The sequence below is a fragment of the Malaclemys terrapin genome, chromosome 13 (genome assembly GCF_027887155.1).
Source record: "Malaclemys terrapin pileata isolate rMalTer1 chromosome 13, rMalTer1.hap1, whole genome shotgun sequence".
In the NCBI taxonomy this organism is placed as follows: Eukaryota; Metazoa; Chordata; order Testudines; family Emydidae; genus Malaclemys; species Malaclemys terrapin.
The window spans coordinates 3,242,694-3,256,609 of record NC_071517.1 but is presented as its reverse complement, the minus strand read 5'-3'; the positions used below and the strand labels follow the sequence as shown (position 1 = coordinate 3,256,609).

Here is a 13,916-nt window from a genome sequence, read left to right as displayed (position 1 = left end):
TGATCCTGCAGTGCCTGGGACTAAATGCAAGATCCCGAGGGTGGTGGTGGCCAAAAGGGGCGCTCCCCCCTCACGCTGGGCACGGGGCCCTGTGCGCACAAGCTGGCGGCACCGTGCGGGAGGGGCTGCACGAGGTGGTGCCGGAGCACGGGTGTAAATAGGGTTCGGAGAGGCCAGAGGAATCGGGCTGGTGTCCGCTGTGGGAGGCATGGGGAGACCTGCTTAGGGGACAGACACTGTAAAACTGGTCCTCCACCATCTGTTCAAATGGGCCCAGTTTTGTGTGTGGTGGAGCTGCTGTGGCTCCTAGCGATGTGCTCCCCCCCCCAGCTGTCATTTTGCCCCCTGGCCCGGGTGCTTTCCGAGGGGCCGGGCAGTGCGGTGAGCGTGTGTTCTCTGCTTGTTGCAGGGCACCAGTGACTTCTGCGTCGCCCCGGACAAGTTCATCATGAACCTAACTCGGGGCGATCTCAGTGCAGGTGACGGAATCGCCTCTCTTGTGCGTAGCGCTTAGACACGGGCCCAGCGTGCCTGGCGGGGTGCGGCTCTGGCGCCTGCGGGGACGCCCGTGGGTGGCCAAGTGGGGTAAGAGGCAGGGCCGTGTAACTTGCAGCCATCGGGGATTCCTTGAGGGCTAACCTCAGCCCTGGTGTAAGCGAAGGCAGCTCTCTCCAGCTACGCCAGATTGGTGCAAGTTACGCTGCATTGCTGCTCGCGTCCCCACCTGGAGTGGAGCTGAAACCAGCGGGCACGTTGCAGCATGACTTGGCCCGCTGCCGTCCATGGCAGACAGCCACCAGCAGAGCCGCCCATCTCTCTCTCGTCCAGGCCTCTCGGGAGAGGCGAATGGTTCTCTTGTGCAGAGACGCTGCTTTCCCTGCTCCCGTGCCGCGGGGCCTGGTACCCTGTTGGTGCTGGGGTGGGTTGTTGGGAGGGCTGGAGGGATCTCTCTGGCTTGGCTGAGAGGTGCCCGCGAGGGGCGGGCCGCGTGTCCCCCTGGGTTCCGACGTCTCCCCTTGTGCTTGCGTTGCAGAAGTGGTTCACTACTACCTGTACTGCAGCCAGAACCTGAGCAACCCCTTCCAGCAGGTACGGAGCCCCCAGCCCCTCCTGCAGCCCCTCTCCCCAGAGGCCGGCGCTGGAAAGGAAACCGGCCCGTGCCTGGGTGTTCCCCCTTGCCGTGCCTGCGGGGGGTGGGAGGACAGGGGCTGACTCTGTCTAGGATGGGGGCCAGCGTGAGAAGGGGTTGGTGAGGAGCCCAGTGTCTCCTATGGGAGTTGGGGCAGGAATGCGGCTCCCGATCCCAGTGCTCCAGGCATTGCCAGCGCCAACCGCAGCCACAAGACAAGTCCACGTAGGCACCTTGGGGTGGAAAAATCGAGGCATCAAACTCTCTTCCCGGGCTTGTTCTGCAGATCCCAGGCCCAGAACGGGCATAGCTGGCACTGGCTGGATTTTCCTCTGCAGGGTTACAATGCCCAGCTTGGCCTTTGGGTCTTGACAGCGTGGGGGTAGAGGGGGGGGTTGCTCTTCCTGCCCTCCTGCGGGTGGCATGGGCAGTGCCATAGAACTAGGTCTTGTTTTCTGCCATGCAGGCCCTGACCATCTACCAGCGCTCGCTCACCACCATGCAGATTCAGATCCAGGGCCTGATGCAGTTTGCGGTGCCCCTCTTCCCCACAGCCGAGGTAAGGCGGGGCCTGCGCTGGGCAGTCAGATCCGGGGCAGCAGTGGGGAGGAGAGGCTGCTCCATGCTTCCTCATACCGGGAACCGAAACCCATCCCGTTCCCTCTGCACAGCGGTGCATGCCACCCACCGTGTGTGCCCAGCGTTGAGCCCACAGCGCACCTGGCTGCCCTCTCCCCAGCCACTCTGCAGGACGGGCACGGCTCCTCCTGGGCTGAGAGCCGGGGAGGGGAGGGAGGCGTTCTAGCCCCACCCTAAATCCTGCACCCGAGGCCAGAACGGTTCAGAGGTGTCTGGAACGCACAAGACGTTGGGGATGAAAGTTCAGCTATGGCCAGGGCAGGGGCCACATGCCATGTCCCAAGCTGCTGTGTTTAAGGGAGAACCCCCCGGCCCATCCTGCGCTGTGCATCAGCTCCTGCCCCCCTCCCCCCACACGCCATCCCCATCTGTGCTGCCAGCTCCACCAGCTGCCCTGTTTGCCCAGCTGGCCTCAGTGCCTCTGCCTTGCCCCTCCTCTCTCGGCTGCAGAAAGACCTGCTTGGAATCCAGCAGCTACTGAACTCCTCCGAGACCAGCCTGCACCAGCTGACGGCCATGCTGGACTGCCGGGGCCTGCACAAGGTGGGTGGGGCGTCTCTGCCAGGGCATCGGGGCGGGGGGGAGCTTTCCCTCCCGTGACATGGCTCACCCTGGGGCTGGCACGGTGCCGCCTGCCAGCCCAGTGGTAGCACGGGGGGAAAGGAGCAAGATGGTGTGGTCTGTCCCCACTGCAGGATTACCTGGACGGGCTGATGGGCGTCTGCTACGACGGGGTGGAGGGCTTGCTCTATCTGGCGTTGTTCTCTCTTCTGGCCGCCATGTCCTTCTCCACTCTCATCTGTGCCACGCCGCGGGCCTGGAAGCACTTTGCCGACAGGTGGGTCCGGTCCTGGGATTGCGCCGCTGGTGCCCGCTCTAGGGGGAAGGTGGGAGTCGTTTCGCTCCCCACCGCTCTGGGGAGCCAAGCTGTAATGCTGCATGTGGCCGGTCAGGAACCATCCGGGAGTATGTGCCCACAGAGGGTGGGTGATCTGACTCGGAGCCTCCTTACCCTAGGAGCCGGCTCTGTGAGCCGCCTTTCCCTGGCACACTGGCTGCCTCTGGCTTCTGGTGACTCCTGGGGAGCGTCGCTGCCCGGGCCTGGGCCCTGAACGCTTCAGGCAGTGGCAGTACCGGGTCATGTCTCTTGGCTGGTCCCTTCCTCCAAAGTCATGGCGTCCAATTGCCGTGGGTTTGCCCTGTGCCAGCTCTCCCAGCCCTGGGGCCCTGCCTTCCCCGGGGAGGTGTAGGGGTGGCGGGAAGAGGGCGGATTGGAGGGGAAGTGGGGGGGGGGGGCGGGAAGAGGGCGGGTTTGAGGGGAGGTGGGGGGTGAGGGGAGGAGAGCAGGTTGGAGGGGAAGTGGAGGGATGGCGGGAAGAGGGCGGCTTGGAGGGAAGGGGCGGGAGGAGGGCAGGTTTGGGGGGGGAAGAGGGTGGGTTTGAGGAGAGGTGGAGTGAGGGGAGGAGGGCGGGTTTGAGTGGAGGTGAGGGAGGAGGGCGGGTTTATGGGGAGGGGCGGGGGTGGCGAGAGGAGGGCAGGTTGGAAGGGAGGTGGGGGGGCGGCGGGGGGCAGGAAGAGGGCGGGTTTGAGCGGGGGTGAGGGGAGGAGGGCGGGTTTATGGGGAGGGGCGGGGTGGCAGGAGGAGGGCGGCTTGGAGGGGAGGTGGGGGGCGGTGGGGGGCAGGAAGAGGGCGGGTTTGAGCGGGGGTGAGGGGAGGGCGGCGGGTTTATTGGGAGGGGCGGGGGTGGCAGGAAGAGGGCGGGTTTGAGTGGGGGTGAGGGGAGGAGGGCGGGTTTATGGGGAGGGGCGGGGGTAGCGGGAAGAGGGCGGGTTTGAGCGGGGGTGAGGGGAGGAGGGCGGGTTTATGGGGAGGGGCGGGGGTAGCGGGAAGAGGGCGGGTTTGAGCGGGGGTGAGGGGAGGAGGGCGGGGTGGCGGGAGGAGGGCGGCTTGGAGGGGAGGTGGGGGGCGGCGGGGGGCAGGAAGAGGGCGGGTTTGAGCGGGGGTGGCGGGAGGAGGGCGGGTTTGCGGGTCCTGTTCTCCACAGAGCAGGCACGAGGCCGGGCGAGCTCGGCCCGGGTTCAGACTCCACGGCCGTGCTCTTGTCACGGTGCCTGTGCTGAGGCTGCCCAGAGAGAGGCCCCTTTACCGTCCCCGGGGGCTGCCCCCCTGGGCCGGCCGTGCTCCCGCGTCGTCAGAGGGTGACTAACGGGCCGCGCTGCCCCTCCTCCCTTCCTTCCAGGGATCGGGATTACGACGACATCGACGAGGAAGACCCCTTCAACCCGCAGGCCCGTCGCATCGCCACCCACAACCCCACCCGCGGGCAGCTCCGCAGCTTCTGCAGCTACAGCAGCAGTCTGGGTAGCCAGACCAGCCTGCACCCGCCAGCACAGACCATCTCCAATGCCCCAGTGTCCGAGTACATGTAAGGCTGCTCCGTCCTCAACACACAGCCCCCTCGCCCGCTGGGGAACCCCTCCGCGGTGCTGGGTGCTCATGGACTGGCTGTGAAAACCGCACGCTCAGAAACTCCAGTTCTTCCCCGGCGGGACAGCTAGAGGCACCGGGGCTGCTGCTTGGAGGGGCCTCGGGGGGCTGTTGGGGAGGCTTAGAGCGGATCCTTAAGGCATCAACAGACAGAAGCACCCCTCCCCCATGGGGGGGTGGGGGAATATACAGCTCTCCAGCTCAGAAGGGTGAGAGCCCTGTGCTCGGATCTGGTGTGAAGAGGAAGAAGGCTCCTGGGAAAGATTGGTGCGGCCCCCTCGCCTCTCCGCCCCTCCTTCGCTGTCTCGCTTCACTGCTGACTTCTCCCTGGGGGAAGGCTCAGCGCTGGGGGGGATGTCCTGGGGCAGGGAACTGCTGCTTGGGAGGGATGGGTTCTGTGCCCCACTTGGCTATTGAGTCCCCGTCCTTGGGAAAGTCGCTTCGCCTTGTTGGCCCCTCAGTAGGAGAGAGAGAGAGGACTGATAGGTGTCAGTCTGTAAAGCTCTCTGACCGTGGCATGCACGGTGCTAGAAAACCGCAAACCCCACAACCGTCCATGAGTGCTGAAGGCATTCTCGACCCCACTGTTTGTCTGCTTTACAGCTCTCTGCCTCCCTCCTCCAACCAGTCCCAGAACCAGTCCAGTGTTTGTAGAGGGCTCTGGAGTGTCCCAGATCCCCTTTGCATGGAGGTGCGGTATCCCACTCCATGACTGTCCTCCGACCCAACGAGAGAGGGAATTGGCGCACCCTCCCCCTGGTGCTGCTAAAGACGAGAGCCCTGGGAGATCTGGTCCATTCAGCAGACATGTCCCTCTGGGGTGGTGCTCGGTCAACGTGTGGTCTCCATCTCTGAAGGGCTTTTCCTCCGTCTCCCCACAGGAACCAGGCTGCGCTCTTCGGTGGAAACCCGCGTTATGAAAATGTCCCGTTGATTGGAAGAGGCTCTCCTCCCCCTACGGTACGATGGGCATCTGAAGCCAAGTCGTTTTTATAATAGGGCCTCTTTGCTTTCTCAGTTTTTATTATTTTAATCGTGTTGCTAAGTGATGGGGAATCCTTCCACTTCATCAGAAACCAAAGGGGTTTGTTTGCTGAGCTGGTGACAATGGCTCGTGAACAATTCCTCTTCCAGCCCCTCTTGCTTTTGGGCATTAATGGACGTACCCTGTCCTTTGAACACGGTACCTCTGGCAATGATAATCCCAAGCCAGGAATCGGCACGTTCAGAAATGTAGTGCCGGGACAGGAAGTCCCGCCTTTTGGACTCGGAGGTGGAACTTCTTGATACGCCACTTGAGCAAGAGGGAGAAAATGGCTCATGAAAGAGCAGGTGATTCATTCCCCACGGCTCTCCAGCTACATCACCGATACGTCATATGGCTTCATTTTATTGCATCTTGTCATGCCCTTCTGCTTGATGCCATATTTAAAAACAAATATATCCGTATCTAACTCGTTAACAGATTTCTTCTCCAATCTTCTCCAAGCATTGGCTTTTTTGTTTAAAAAAAAAAGTGGGGGGGAGGTGTCCTAAACATTTCAGAAGACAAACTCAAGTTTTGCTTCATTTGCTTTGGTTCTGATCTTTTTATTTTGTTTGTTTCTCCCAAGATTTTTGTAGAATGTATTCACTGTAACCCAAATCCTGTTTCCATTTACCTGGAGTGTTTGGCTTAATGTTCTTTACAAACATCTTGCCTGCTAATGTTTGCTTTGTTTTTGCATCAACTATTTTGGAGCTAAGTTGCCCATCAAGAGTAAGTTTGGGGTTTTTTTCTTTTCTGTTTTGGGATGGTCATTTTGTTCCCCTAATAATGTCCATCGTTTTAGCTGTCCTGTTTGCCATTTTGTATATTTTCTTTGTACGTGTTTTGCTTTCATTGGAACAGAAATGGGAAACCATTGACAGTAGGGGTTCTGGAGCCAGACCCAGGGGTTCTGTGTATCTCAACACCAGTCCAAAGCCTGAATCCGCCTGGATTGTGTGGAGGGCTCCCAGATTTTCTCAACCCATTGAGTTCTTCAGTATACTCTCCTTGTGTTCCTATGTCAGGAAGGGAAACTAACTAGAACGAGGGACTGAAACTGATCAGGAGGCTGTTTGGAAAATCTCCATCAAAATGCCCTTTCCACAGAAAAGGGGGACGCTTCCCCCCTCCCCAATACTGCTTCCACCTCTCTCTGCCTTAATAGTCTCCTCCCTGCCCTGTCTGAGTGAAATATGACCAGAAGCCAGGATGAGCGTTGAGCCCAGCTGGAGTAAATCTAGCTGGAGGAGGTGGCAGTAACGCTGGGAAGGAATTTTTAGAAAATAACTTAAGTATCTGATCCTCTTTGCCCAGCCAATATTCCTCAGAGCTGCTCCCCACCGGCTTCTTGGAATGAACGCGCTGTGCCAGGGGGATGCCTCTTGCAGTGAGTTACAGCCTCCATCCTTGGAATTGCTCAGACACTGGTGCTCTAGATGACTAGGGAGATCTGGCACCTGCCCAGAGCGGCTTGCAATTAGCTGTGCGAGCACTTTGTACTAAGCAGTGTCAGTTTAGGTGTAAGGGCTTCCTGTTAACGGCTGAAATGCAGGCCTGTCGTTCAGCTCTGCCCAAAGAGGGCCCAGCCAGCCCTGCCCAGTCAGGTGGCGCTTGTGTAATGGCCACCACTGCCCCCGGGAGGGGTGGGGCCACAGCATGCCCAGGGCCCCAGAATGCCTTCACCGGACCCTGTTGCAGAGGCTGCTGCACAGTGGTTTATTGGGGGGTTGCAAATGGGGACTAGGCTGAGACCTGCTGAACTCATCGGACCCTCGGAGCCTGACTCGAGGATTTGAACCCAGACCTCCAGAGCGCACGTGCCTTTCAATGGTTGCTAGAAATCATTAAGCTCCAGCCTCGATAGCATCATCATTCATTAATTCTTCCATGCATTGGTTGCTTCCCCCCCCCACCCCCGAAGACGATGGGCATTGTCCATGAAATCCCATTAGACACCTCCATCTCTGGCTGTAATCCCCCCGGGCCGGTGTCATGTAGCCTATGGCTAGGCGCTAGGCCATTGTGGCCAGCTCATGCCCCGCCCGGCTCTTTGCCATCCTTGCACTGAACAGTCTAATTGAGGTCCCTGAGGAAGGGCTTTTGAGTTCCAAAATAACAAACCCTGAATAATCTTCCCTAATGCCTTGCCTTGGTGGGGACCTTTTTCCCTCCCCTCCCCCTCTTTTAAACTAAATGGGGGAGAGAATTTCCTTTTGCATTGTTGTTGGGATGGGAATTTCTTGAGGCTGTCTGCTCTATCCTCTCCCTTCAAATCTCCCACCCTTGCACCTACTCCAGGGCAGCCAGCCCCAGTCCCCCTGGTTCTGGGAGCAATGCTCATGTCCTACTGCAGAGTTAGCTCGGGCGAGCGACGCCCAGGTTGGCCTACCCCAGGTGTGAGCAGCCACACTGCAAAGCCCTGCTGGAGTTACCGTGTCCTCCACTGGTTCTGCGCTCCCACGTGCGTACCTTCAGGGCCTCTGTGGTATCGCATCGTTCTTTGTGCTAAGACATTCTGATTCATTCAGTGAATTGTGGGAAAACGGGGGGAATTGTGGGAAGGCACTGGAGGACTATAAGCACTTGAATGACTTGGCCTGTGTCCATACTGCAAAGTGGGCGGGTGACCAGTACGGGTTTTAGTTTGTAGCCCCAGAGGAGCCAGCTAGCCCGGGTTGGAAGCACTGCTGAACTTGGGGTCAGTGAGTTTTGTGTGTGGATGGGAGAGGGGCAACACCTGAGTAAGAGCCTGCTAATTCTGCAGTGAAGACAGACCTAGGCTATGTCTAGGATTATTCAGAGCAGGGTTAGCTGTCCAGTGCTCCCACTGATGGAGCTGTCGGTGCTAGTCTGGTGGCGAGTGTGAAGCCGGCTAGTGCAGATGCAGCCTTTCATTACCTTTTCCCACTGCCTGTCTCATCCTATGGGAACTAGAATTGGAACTGGTAATCTCCATGTACTAATAATTCAACAGAAGGTCAGTCGGCAAACTTGCGTCCTATAGAGGGAGTTCTGTGAGCCGTGGCATCCTCACACTATCTCTGGCGTGTCTCGGTGCATTCCTCTTCCTCTCCCTCAGTGCCCCCCTCAGTGATTGGTGCACACACTCTGTGCATTGCATTTGTGCCTTTTCCCTCTTGTCACGTGCAGTGTGTTCTGCTCCGGGGGGCAGCCCGGCATGGCACAGTTCTTTGCAAGGAGGGGTCATCCCAGCAGGCGTACCCCTTTGCCCTCCAACTTGCCACTGTCCAAATCGTATTTGGTAGACCTGGAAACCAAGCACTGATACGTGTTGCCATAGTCAGGACAGAATTACTATAATGAGTGACGGTACCTCTCATTGAAATCCCTTCACCTCAGCGCAGTTAGTATGTGAACCTGAAAGGAACATTTGGATACACTGGGGCTGCTTGGTGCTATCATCATAAAATAAAAGTAGAACAAAATACTTTCAAATCAATTCCTCCTCCATGTACCATGACCTGTGAGCCACCTAAATCAACTGTCCTTGTCTCTCCTGGGCGGCCGAAATAGCAAATGATGCAGGGGAGGAGACCCGTTCATTACTAAGGCACTGCTGGGTGGCTTAGACCCCACACCCATCTGCCGTTGGGTCCCTTCGGGTTTCTTATGGCTTAAAGAACTGAAGGGAGAGTGGTGGAGTTTTTTAATTAGGGTTTAGAATTTCCCCTGTCGTATTTACAGTTCAGTTTCTGAGCTAGGGCCTGAAAATCAGAAAACAAAGGTGAGTGATCTCATTTCGCTGTCCCAGCAGAGTGAAAAAGAAATGCTGGAATTGGGGTAAAATTAGATAATTAAGACATAAATAAAATAATCTCGTTTTACAGATAACACTTTAGATTTCACTTCACCAGGCTAGGAAACTTGCCCATAAATAGGATCAAATTCCTCTTACTCACGGGATCTTGACCGATAAATAAAGGACTAACTCAAAAATTAAAATGCAAAGACTTCCGCAAATCCCCTTGGGACTTCACTATTGCTATTGACTTCATGTGGAAGTTGCCCAGATACTGTGGTGATGGGTGGCAGAATAAAACTCTCAGATAGATAGGTTTGCAACTGAAGCCTACTCTTGTACTGACTTGGGGTCTTAAACAGACATTTCCAAGTTCAGCAGCACAGCTTCTACTACCAAGCGGCTCACCTGATTACTGACCATAGCCAGAACATATTTCTTAATCTCCCTCTTCTCCTCCACAGTACTCTCCCAGCATGCGAGCTACGTATCTTTCTGTCAACGATGAGCATATAAGACATTATGGCAACGAATTCCCAGCCTAACGCGTGCTCTCCCTGAGCAACTTCCAAGAGATGAAAACATGAACAGCGTTTCTGCAACGGAAACCAAAGGCAACTGGAAAGCGCATGAAACAAAAAGGCCTCTTGCTGGAGAAGAGAAGGGACAGGAGCCAACAGGAGAGATCTGGAGCTGGTTCTGGCTGAAGGACAAATTGCAGGTCAAAAGCTGATGGTTGCTGGAAGCCCAGAGCATGTTCCGTGTGCTCTGCAGATCCCTCCTGTATCATCTGGCAGCTTTTGCTCACATTTAGTCTTCCTCTCTGAAGTGCACATGGGACGGTGCCCACAGCCTCCATTCTCAACTAACTTCCCTCATGCCCTTCGCTTGAAACCTGGTTTCCCTATCTCCACCCATCCCCCGCGTGGAGCAGGGATTCCAGCTGGCTTGTGATGCAACAGGCTAGGTGCTGCCACCTCTCTGCCTCGCCGGCCTGGGGGGCTGGATATGGCTCTCTGCCATTTCTAGCATGACAGCCGCTGCCAATTTGAAGACTGAAGCAGCTTTGTGCATGGGGTGGGTCCCTCTTTGCTTCCTATTTGCACCAACTTGGGGTTATTTTATGTATTGGAGGGCCTTTGGCGGGCTTCCTTTTATAACTAGTTAGGTGTGAATAACAAGACCAGTACACTGTCCAAATACACAGAACACAGGCACATCCACTGTTCAGTATCGCGCACAACCACCTTGCAAAGTGGGGAGATGCTCCTCACTCCTGCAGCAATGCAATACCAACCACTAGTGATTCCAGCTTCCTTTTGAGGGTCCCAGTGGGTGGGCTTGCATCATGACGGCATCCTCCCCACACTCTCTGTAGCACCTGTTTGGTATGTACGATACCAGACCTACACACTTCCCCTCACCTGTCCTGCGGTCCATTTGCTACTGGAATAAGCCAGGATGGTCTCAGGTGTTCGAGACTTCACAGTAAGTAGAATAACTATTTGTCCTTGTATTATTTTTTGCTGGTATCTTTTTTCCACCAGTGGTTTTATCGACTATCCAAAGAACAGACATACACAGCACATTTTTTTGCCTTTTTTAGAAGGTTTTTTTTGGTTTTGCATGGTTTTTATATAAAAATCTTTTGCAGGTCTTGTCATTTTTTTTGGCACCGATTTTTGTTCCTAGAACAAATATTTAGAAAATATTTTAATCCAAACCCTGAGATAATTTTAAGAATCGTGTGAGAGGCTGCATCTCGTTCAGGCCCTTTTCTCCTGCCACTCAGCGTGGAGGATAGCAGCCACTTTTGTCCCATCGTGTGGTGGGAAGTGGCAGCTCTGCGACTCCGTCCCCACAGCCGTTGAAATGGTGTTAGCAGCAAGTGGTATGTGGCACTTCTTTCAATTCTGAGGAGTGTGGACGTTGCTGAGCTAAAGAGTGCTATAGACTAAACCCAACAGAAGGTTCTCAAGAAAACTCCCCTGTTCACACTGATCAGAGAAACCTGTTAGCTACAATAGTCTTGTAACACAGCTGTTGCCAACACTATTTTCTCTTAGTGTAGACAAGACCTCAGTTACCTCCTCTCCCTTCCATAATCAAAGAAAGTACAGGTTCACCCTTTGTCATCCTCCTCACTTCTCCTTTGGGACAGGAGAGAATACCTAGTCAGCAGTCAGCAGAAATGCTAATTTCTGGATTCAGAGGATTAAAAGACCCAGATGGAAAGAGAGATTTTTCTACCCACTTGATCCGTCTGGGTCCGTCCTCTTCCCATGGTTAAATACAGCCCTAGCATAAGCATTTGAGCTCCATTTGAAATCAATGAGGTTGCATCTGCTTGCACCAGAACTGAATTTGAATCATGGTTCCTCCTAAGCTGTGGAGCTGTACCCCCTACAAGACTGTGCTCTCAAACAGGGAGAAAAGCCAGCCTGCAGCCACCACCTCAGAACAGAGCAATTGGTCCAGGGTTCGTTCCACCCAAGTACAAAAAAACAGAAACTCTCAACCCTGGATCGTGCCAGGTTGGTTGGATGGCATTGGCCCAGCCTGCCCTGCTGGTGCTGAGCTATCCTTCCACATTCATTTTTGCTCTTCTTAGCCTAACGCTGTGGTTGCGATGCTAAAACTGAACAGGCTCTTCGTCCTCAACTGTGCGGAGCTGCCCTCCCAGGCATGCAGACGCCTCGTGGAGGTTTTATTACCTGGGTCTTTTAAAGATAATTGTACATATCAGGCACCATAACATTGTTTGTACGTCCATATTACGCGTGACTAGCGGTAGGGTATGGTTGAAAATCTTCATTTTTGCTTTTAATGTTTCAGTGTAACAGTACTGGTAGAAGAGCTGTTTTTAAACGCATGTGAATTAACCTCATTCTGGGCTCCTTGGAGGAACTGGGAGTCCAGCTTGATTTGTATGTACCCTCCAGGAAGGAGACAATAAAAACTTGGACTAAACATTCATCTCCTTTTGATCCTTATTAGGGCAAGATGGTGTCTGCCAACATCTTCCTTGACTTGCATAGATGAGGCTTCAGTCTATCCTAGCCTGGTCTCCAGAGCTGGGCGCACACTGCAGCCAACAGTTAGCTGCAGGAACAGTTTGCTGCAAATGCTGAATTGAGTATTTTATCTCCGCAATCCAAGATATCTTTTGATTGGGCACAGGTCACGTGCTATTGCTTCCATTCCCTGACTGACTCATTTATAATCAGGTTTCTGCTGCAAATGCTCACAATCATGCACGGATTATTTAAATGTTGAGGTGCCCTAGTCCTACAGTGCTATTCAAACCCACATAGATCTGTGGGTTTGAACTTGACTTTCTGCCAATAGACTACAATATTCACTTCATGGTTTGCCTTTGCTGCAAATATTCACACCAGCAAACGGATTTGCTAGAGTGTTTACAAGGAACACAAATGCAGTTAAACAGAAGTTGTTTAAAAAAATCTCTGGAATGCAGGGTTTTTTCCCCCCAGTACTTGCCTAGCTCTAATTGTTTAATTTCAGAGCATGAGAAAGTTCTTCCAGATATAAGGATGCTAGGGCCCGGCTATTTGATACAGAGAGCAGTGCCACCTTATGGTCTAACTTGTTTGTGTAATACAGTGGAACCTCAGCGTTCCGAACACCTCGGGAATGGAGGTTGCTCGTAACTCTAAAATGTTCGTAACTGAACAAAAACTTACGGTTCTTCTTTCAAAAGTTTACAACTGAACATTGACTTAATACAGCTTTGAAACTTTACTACGCAGAAGAAAAATGCTGCTTTCCCTTGTTTTTGTAATAGTTTACATTTAACACAGTACTGTGCTGTACTTGCTTTTTTTTTTTCCCTCTCTCTGCTGCTGCCTGATTGTGTACTTCCGGTTCCAAATGAGGTGTGTGGGTGATTGGTCAGTTCGTAACCCTGGTGTTCGTAACTCTGAGGTTCTGCTGTAGATGGATACCGCACAATGTATTTAATTTGCATTAAATTAAAAACACCCAAGTCGCACTCCCAACACCTCGACTACAGTTAGTGCCCTCTAATTCATCTTCGGAACCCACTTGAGCGTAGCAAATGTTTAGTTTTTAAATTGTATTAAACACATGCCGGTATCTAAGGATATTAATCTAGGTTGTTAAAAGACTGAAATGGCACCATGTGTGTCATGGTTATTACCAAAGCTGTTTTTTAGGGCCAGGATATCAAATTTTGGTTTTATTGCTGCTAACAAGGATGGCAGTAAAAGCTCCAGAACGTGGAATCCAGGGAGCAGTTTACAACGCAGGTAGGTGTGGTGCCTCAACTGAGGACAGCTCAGTCTCTCTGGCCCATTTTATTCTTGACCTATCTGCTGGACATGCCAGCAGGCCTGGCTATCACAATGGCTGGTTTTGTGAGGTAGTGTTAAATGGGCAGCTCTAAACAGAGGCTACCAGGGCCGTGCCTTTCCTAGGAAATCCCATACTGTGTAAAACCCATAGTCAATCTGCCTCATTATCTTCTCTAACCGTGCCAGCACCAGATGCTTTAGAGGAACGTGCAAGAAACCCCATAAGATGCAGTGAGATCATCTTCTCGTTAAGGAAGTCTCCTCACATCTAACCATAATTGGCCTAAGTCCAGAACCATAAAAATTCTTATTCCATCAAAACTTTTTTTTAGTATTGGAACTCTGGATATTTTGGTTATCGATATAAATGTCCAGTTCCTCCATGAATTTTGCTAAATTGTTGGCTTCACTACCCTGTGTCAGTGAGTTCCACAGTCTAACTATGCATTATTGATTGCCAAGCTGCCGCTTATGGAGAAAGGAAATCAGATGTTAACATCTGATCATTGCTGACCTGGGACAGATTTGTACAGGTG

At 53.5% G+C, this 13,916-nt stretch overlaps 1 protein-coding gene across 1 annotated transcript in view; it reads left to right on the top strand.

Moving 5' to 3' along the window:
* TTYH2 (tweety family member 2) overlaps positions 1-12,022 on the top strand; it is a 42,409-nt gene extending 30,387 nt beyond the window's left edge. Inside the window, exons 7-14 of the mRNA XM_054047316.1 lie at positions 410-479; positions 1,034-1,089; positions 1,596-1,688; positions 2,219-2,311; positions 2,464-2,606; positions 4,009-4,194; positions 5,138-5,216; positions 9,511-12,022. Of these exons, the coding sequence (XP_053903291.1) occupies positions 410-479; positions 1,034-1,089; positions 1,596-1,688; positions 2,219-2,311; positions 2,464-2,606; positions 4,009-4,194; positions 5,138-5,216; positions 9,511-9,591 (801 nt within the window). The 3' untranslated portion in view covers positions 9,592-12,022. The remainder of the gene's footprint in view (positions 1-409; positions 480-1,033; positions 1,090-1,595; positions 1,689-2,218; positions 2,312-2,463; positions 2,607-4,008; positions 4,195-5,137; positions 5,217-9,510) is intronic.
* Positions 12,023-13,916: the final 1,894 nt, after the last annotated feature.